Here is a 7,485-nt window from a genome sequence, read left to right on the forward strand (position 1 = left end):
ACAGAGTCAGAGGAACCACAAAAGAAAGAGATAAAAGAGAAACCAGACCTAAGGATGGTGCTTCTTGGAACAACTGGATCTGGAAAAAGTGCATCGGGAAACACCATCTTAGGAAGAGAGGATGCTTTTGAATCTAAACTATCTCCGAAATCGGTAACTTCAGAGTGTCAGAAGGAAATGGGAGAGTTTGAAGGTCAAAAACTGGCTGTGGTCGATACTCCAGGTGTTTTTGATAATGTTCAAACTGAAGAGGAGATAAAGACAGAGATAAGGAGATCCATCTTCTTTGCTGCTCCTGGTCCTCATGTGTTCCTGGTTGTGATCCGTGTGGACAGATTCACAGAGAAAGAACGAGAAACAGTGAGAATCCTTCAGCAGATGTTTGGAGTCCACTTAGCAGGATACACCATGGCCTTGTTCACACATGGAGATGACCTGGAGTGTGGGGGAGTCACTATAGGAAATTTCATCAGGGAAGATCCAGATCTTCATGACTTTATCCGTCAGTGTGGTGGAGGGTATCATGTTTTTAAAAACAACCCTAACCCTAACAACAACCCTAACAACAACCCTAACCCTAGCAACATAAGCAGAGATCGCTCTCAGGTCAGAGAGCTGCTGGAGAAGATCAACACCATGGTTCAGAGAAACGGAGGAAGCTGCTATATAAACGAGATGTTCAGACAGGCTGAGGAGGCCATGAGAAAAGCAGAAGCAGACCTCAGGATTGTTGTTGTTGGGAAAACTGGAGCTGGGAAGAGTTCATCAGGAAACACCATCCTGGGAGGAAAAGCCTTTAAAACCGCATCAGCTTCATCTCCTGCCTCAGTGACATCAGAGTGTCAGCAGGAAGCAGCTCTATTTGATTTTCAGACCCTGGCTGTAGTTGATACTCCAGGCCTGTTTCACACTGTGTTCACCTTAGGCCAGGTGAACATGGAGATCAACAAATGCATTTCATTGGCTGCTCCTGGTCCTCATGTGTTCCTGGTTGTGATCCAGCCAAACATATTTATAGATGAAGAAGGAGAAACAGTGAGAATCCTCCAGGAGGTGTTTGGGGACGAAGCAGCTCGTTACACCATGGCGTTGTTCACACATGTAGATGATCTGAATGTCTCCATAGAAGAATTCATCATGAAAACTCCAGCTCTCCGTGACTTAGTCCGTCAGTGTGAAGGAGGATATCATGTTTTTAACAACAGAAGCAGAGATCCTGCTCAGGTCAGAGAGCTGCTCGAGAAGGTCAACATAATGGTTCAGGGAAACGGAGGAAGCTGCTACACCAACCGGATGTTGGAGAATGCAGAGAATGCTATAACCAAAGAGATGGAGCAACGTCAGAAGAAAAGGCCTGGGCTAATGGCCACTGAAGCAAGATATGAAGCAAAAAGAAACAACGAGTTTATTCGGGGCAGCTGGGTTGGTGCTGTTGCTGGAGCTGTTGCTGGAGCTGCTGCTGGAGTCGGTGCTGGAGTCGGTACTGCGATTGGCACCGAGCTTACTCTTGGAGTTATCGTGGGAGCTGCAGCCGGTCCAGTGGGACTGTTGGTGGGAGCTGGACTGGGTCTGGCAGCAGGAGCTGCAGTGGGAGCTGGATTGGGTCGTACTACTGCTGCTAAAGTCAGGAAGCAGGCGTGTATTACACAGTGATGAATAATCACTCAGCAGCAGCTCGTTCAAGTCACACCATTAACACAATATTCACAAGTCTTTATCAGTATGATCATTTTTATTATCCTATTTGATTTTCATTGGATTGAATTAAAACTAATTAATATTTTTTTTCCTTTTTTCACAAATAGTACATAATTACATAACATAATAAAGTGTACAATTCAGAACCGAAAATAAATAAATAAATAACAAACAAAAACGAATAAAACAAACAAACAAACAGACTGATAACTAAGCACAAAACACCAGCTCAGGTCCATCTAAACAATAAAAATAAATAAATAAAGAGAGAATACAGTACAATACCTGTGGTCCCAGTAGTATGTTGCAGTTTGAACACTCAAGAGAATCCTTGTAACATAATATTAGAGACATCAGATTCCACATAATTCAATTATGGTTCCCACACCTTAAAGAATTGGTCTGTTTTTGAGTGCAGTACACATGTAAGATATTCCAATGGCACTAGATCCAACACTACTCTTTGCCAACCTTTAATAGTTGGTGCTTTTTCATGAATCCATTGGAGTAGTATATTCTTCCTCGCCGCATAGGTGAGAACACAGTACAATCTCCTATTATTCTTGGATATTAACCGCCGGCTGGGGAGGCCCAGTATGAGAGACAGAGGGTCCATCTCCAGTTCACAACCGAAAATCTTCTCCATTTCAGATAACACATTAGACCAATATTCTTGCAATTTCAAACATGACCAGAAGCTGTGAGTTAGGGTACCAATTTCTGTCTTGCATTTGAGGCACATGGGTGAAAGGGTAGGATTATATTGATGTCTGCGAAATATGGATATATGCATTCTGTGTATGATTTTTAACTGTATTGCTTTGGTACGATTACAAACGGAGATTGATTTGGCATAACTCCAGACATCTTTCCACTCTTCATCATCAATTGCTATACCTAACTCCTTTTCCCATGTGCCTTTAAGCCTCTGTGACATCACTGAAGGTACAGAATATAAAGCCTTATAAAATATCTTCACAGGTACCTCTTTGTCTGTTAAAAATAATAATTTTTCAACAGGAGAGACTTCATGACTCTCACTAAAGTTAGTACTATGCAAGATATAATGCCTTATCTGTAAGTAACGGAAAAAGTCTTGTTTGGGGAGAGAATATTTCTCAACCATTTGGTCGGAGAATAAGTCCCTCAGTCTGTGAATTCCTTTGTTCTTCCATTCCTTAAAACCTATATCAAACATCCCAGGTTGAAAGTCAAGATTATTCACAATAGGGGTAAACACAGATGTTAACTTCAACCTTCCCTCAATTCGACATACTGACCACCAGGCCTTAAGTGTATTAAGTGTGACTGGATTATCACAGCTCAATCTAATATCTTTAAAGTTCTTAAAGAACAGTAAGTCCCTTAATGGATATTTTGAAAGAGAAGTTTCAATCCCCAACCAGGTAGAGTGTAAATTATTTGTGACCCAGTCATGAATATAGCACATGTGAGTACACAATTGATGTGTTCTAATATTTGGTAAATCTAAACCCCCTACTGAACCTGGGAGCTGCAGTGTAGCCATCTTAAGTTTTGGTCTACGTTTACTTCAATTCTAATTCAATTCAATTCCATTTTATTTATATAGCGCCAAATCACAACAAAAGTCGCCTCAAGGCGCTTCATACTACTCCATGTAAAAGAGCTAAACCAGCCATTCAGATCCTTCATCACCCTATTTGAAAATATAACTGGAATCATTTGAAAAGGATGTAACAGTCGAGGCAAAATATTCATCTTAATCAAAGCTATACGTCCTAGCCAGGAAACGGGTAGGGAATTCCATCTCTCCAAATCCTGCTTTACCTTCTCGAACAGAGGGACAAAATTTGCTTTATACATTTGTTTAAATTTTGGAGTTATAAATATCCCTAAGTATACAAAACCTGTGGGGGACCATTTGAAGGGGAAAGAAAGCAGTCCAGTTGGCAAACTAATTATTAATTATTATTGATCATGTTAGTTTGGGGACATCCTTGAATTTTTCTCTCTCAGTGAGAATCTCAGATGATGTAAATTATGTTTTAAAGCATGGTGAGTTTGCTTTCTTGTGCTGTCAGAGGAGAAACTGTAAAAGAAGCTGCAGCCAGCAGACTGCAAGGTTTGTCACATGACAGTAAAGACCGCTTCTACACTGAAAAAAGAAAATAGTTGAACCAACTTAATTGAATTATTTCAATTGGTAACACCAAATTTAATTAAGTTCTTTGAAATGAAGTTAATACATTAGATTAACACAACTGATTTAAGTTACATGTACTTAATAAATTAATTGTTGTCAAATAAACATTTTGCATTAATCCAACTTAAAATTAAGACATTTCAACTTAAAGTTTTCAGTTTTTCCAACCCAATAATTTGCATAACCCAAAAGTAAAATATTGCTCTTTGCTAACCTAATAATGTGGTTTAGTGTAAATTACTTTTTGTAGTGACTCTAAAATGAAATTTTAGTTTGTTTAATAAAGCTTAAATCAAAATTTTAAGTTGGCTGAAAATATTTTTCAAAAATTCAAAATCCAATGTTTTTTTTTTTAAATGCTTTATTGTATAAATGTAATAAAGTATTACCTTTATGGCAACCAACACAGCTTTTGGTCAAACACATTACACATTTGTCCTTTTTAAAACACATATGCACAAAATGCAAGTAACGCTTAGTAGGACCACAAAGTTGTCATCAAGGTGTAAAGTGCAACACAGTATTACACAAATATCAATCTCAACACATATAGTGTCAACTATGAAAAAGTGCCCTAAGAGTATACAGAAACTTCTCTTCAGCTATAGCCAATGAATAAATATCTGAACAGTGTAGCTGACCAATGGGGATGAAAAAATATAAACACTCCTTTAGAGTTTTAGAATGTCACAATAGTTTGTTGTATAACTGAGCACATCAAACCTGAAATGCAACCTTTCCCTTGAAACGAAGGCAAATATGTCTGAAAAAAAATTAAAAGATAAATAAAAATACCATACAAAGTATGTATAAAAGCACAAAATATGGGGGTTTGAGGTCTCTTGGAGCATAAAAAAGGCCCAACATCCAAAAGAGACTACATATTTTACATGCTATATGTCCAAACACAGTTGTTCCTTCGCATTATGGCACAAGGCCATTTGTTGGTCATTGTTCTGTGCCATTACTGGGAGCTTTGAAGTTTGATATACAGATTTTGGACTTTGGGGGACATCTTGTGCTGATCAAGCTGCATGAAGATTTTTTGGAGCACTTCAAAAGTGAAGCGAAAGGGTTTTGGATAAGCTAGGTTGAGTGCATAGATCAAACCTAGAAGCAGGGCACAAGCTGAGGCAACCGAAGTTAGTTCATGCAACACTTCCACACCCTCAATGACAATGCCAATGTCTTCAGGTGGCTCCTGCAGTCCCTCCCCCTCCTTCCGAATCACATACACTGCCATGGTGACCTCCTCCAGGTCCCTCTGAACATCATCTGCTCCACAGTCCTACAGAGGGGTACAAGACACAAACACAAATCATCATTAGCCTCACTTCTTACTGTGATTAAGTGTTTGGGTGATGTACCAATATGTGTTATGTGCTGGGCTATTTCTTGGCTGGGTGTCATCACACACCAGAAACAGCAGAGAGGGGTGTATCAATCTGACTCTAATCAAATTGTAAGCAAGAAAGATAAGATTTCCCAACATGTCAAACTATTCCTTTGAACTTAAATAATCAAGTAAGCCCGTCTTACTTAAAACAAAGTCAATCCAATATGTAATGTGTTGTTGCTGGGAATTACATAATGTCCAATATGGTCATGATAATAAATACATGTCAGCAATCCAACTATGGTTCACGTGTTATGTTTGTTCTAACAGTTAACTTTTTTTGTGTCCCTTTGACAAGATGTGCTGACAAACTGTTGAAACTTACAAGGTATTCCTTGATCAGGCCATCTGCATCTTCTCCCAGGAAGATGGTGAGGGCTTTCAGCACACATTCCCTCCGATGATTAATGTCCACAGTCTAGAACAACAAATGTTGATTAATTTTAAACTCTACATTTCATAAGACAGACATCCTTACTCTTATTGCTCAACTTACATGTACTTTATTTAAAAACAGTAATTCACAAGCCCAGAGATTCATTACAGAAAGAAAAGGGGATGAGTTCAGTGGTGTATTTTTTGAGTCGCTAAAAACATTCATGCATATGAAAGCCATGACTAGCATTGGCCTGCCCATATTGTCTTTATGAAGGATTCAGATATATTTTGACAGCCCTCTTAGTTACGAAGTATCTTGTTTGATGGTACAGATTTACCTGGTCCAATGTGTCCATGATGTTCGCAATCTCTTGGCGTGTTGCTCCTCCTTTGGCACGTATGACTTTGATCAGCTGACTTGAGTGCATGTCTAACTGGGCCATGAACTTCCACTCAAGAGGAACAGCCATGAGCCTCTGGAACTCTGTATTTATCTAAAAACAAAACACAAATGACAGTAGATATTGTATTATGGAACAAAATGCTGAAACTGATTGTATGCCAAAATGTCTATATCCCAAAAAGTATAACATATATGGAAATTCAAAATGTAAATTCTTTCATTAAGTTCAGTGTTATAAAATCTCAACCACATCAAGTTATGACCGATTCATGAAAGTTAACTGCAATAAATCCTGAAGCATACAGACTTCGATCACTTCAGTTCCATTCTTACCTCTTTCTGTGTGAAGAGTGCAGGCCATCTGTCCTTCAGTTCCTGAATGCTTGGTTCTTGGTTTACCACCTCATGTCGTCTGTAGGCAAACATGTTAGCCATTTTGTCTGCGATGACCCTTTCATTGTCCCTTATCCCGATCTCTGTCAGAAGTTCTAGTCTCACTTTTTCCATGCTGTCCAGAGTCTCACCAGTAGGAAAGGATGGATAAAAGTTAGCTTCAGAACGTTTTGGCTTCTTCACTTTTTTAGCAGGGAAAGCATCTGTAGTAGCTTTAGATTTCAGTGAGTTTACACACAGCTCTGGACACCCCTGTAATTTGAGCTGGGTCCTGTAGTTTGCCATTTTGTACTTCAGTCGTTGTTTCCAACCGTAGCAGCCATTGAATGATCCAGGTTCTTTCAAACATGGGTGCTTTTTGATAAGGGCCTCTGCAGCTGCGCAGAAATGTGCATCCTCTGGATAGGCCTTGTAACGGTAAATTTCTTCTGCAACTCTTTTCAGGATATCAGACAGCATTCGGGCGCTTAAAGTCAACATTTTTTGGCTCACACGGTACTCAGTATTCCCCCTCTCTAGCTGTAGCTCTGTGTCATATGAAAATTGGGGAATTGCAAAGTCTTCTGGCCACTGTTGTGTTCGAGATGACATAGATTCAGGGGATGAGAGGATAATTGTGTCATTTGATGCCACCGAAATACCGTCATCAGACTCAAATGAAAGAGACAGAGATGAAGTGGACTGATCGGCACTGATCAAAGGTGGATTTGTTTGCTGGTGGATCACTTTAATTGTCCCCAAATTCCGAAGTCCGGTGGTAGAATTCAGATTGAAGAAGTCGTTGCCAAAGTCTTGGTCCATGTATTGCAGTCTGAAGTTACCTTTTAACCCAAAGGTAGTCTTTATCGTGCAGAGAAGGTCTTCAAGTGACTCTGGGATGCCATTTGGAAGAGTCAGCTTTTCAATGTTGTTCTCTCCTAAAATCACCTTCAGTCTTGCAGGTGTTGAACCAGCCATGGTGGTCTGAGAACAAAGCACAAGCACAGTTAGTGAGAATCAACATGTAAACCACTGACATTTCCAATTAGGAGA

General features: G+C 39.5%; 2 protein-coding genes across 2 annotated transcripts; one reads left to right on the forward strand and one right to left on the reverse strand.

Annotated features, from left to right (window-relative positions):
- LOC120743393 (GTPase IMAP family member 8-like) lies at positions 1–3,558 on the forward strand (the record flags this gene model as incomplete). The annotated part of the gene is made up of 1 exon (XM_040047011.1): positions 1–3,558. A coding segment is annotated over one exon (1,653 nt), but the record flags the coding sequence as incomplete, so codon positions are not given.
- Positions 3,559–3,831: 273 nt separating this feature from the next.
- Positions 3,832–7,435, reverse strand: LOC120743401. The gene is made up of 4 exons (XM_040047020.1): positions 6,394–7,435; positions 5,996–6,151; positions 5,605–5,697; positions 3,832–5,171 (listed from the first exon to the last, which is right to left on the reverse strand). The coding sequence occupies exons 1-4, from the start codon at positions 7,408–7,410 to the stop codon at positions 4,848–4,850; spliced, it is 1,590 nt and encodes a 529-aa protein (XP_039902954.1). The 5' UTR covers positions 7,411–7,435; the 3' UTR covers positions 3,832–4,847.
- Between the last annotated feature and the right edge of the window lie 50 nt (positions 7,436–7,485).

The sequence above is a fragment of the Simochromis diagramma genome, unplaced genomic scaffold (assembly GCF_900408965.1).
Source record: "Simochromis diagramma unplaced genomic scaffold, fSimDia1.1 OVJJ01000417.1, whole genome shotgun sequence".
In the NCBI taxonomy this organism is placed as follows: domain Eukaryota; kingdom Metazoa; phylum Chordata; class Actinopteri; order Cichliformes; family Cichlidae; genus Simochromis; species Simochromis diagramma.

Bases quoted from the DNA above. Each gene is read 5' to 3' on its own strand.
- LOC120743401 (XM_040047020.1), bottom strand. From the start codon at position 7,410: ATGGCTGGTTCAACACCTGCAAGACTGAAGGTGATTTTAGGAGAGAAC. The intron at 5,698-5,995 runs GTAAATCTGTAC...TTGTTGTTCTAG, and splicing joins TCATGGACACATTGGACCAG to ACTGTGGACATTAATCATCG. The intron at 5,172-5,604 runs GTAAGTTTCAAC...ACCCCTCTGTAG, and splicing joins GCCTGATCAAGGAATACCTT to GACTGTGGAGCAGATGATGT.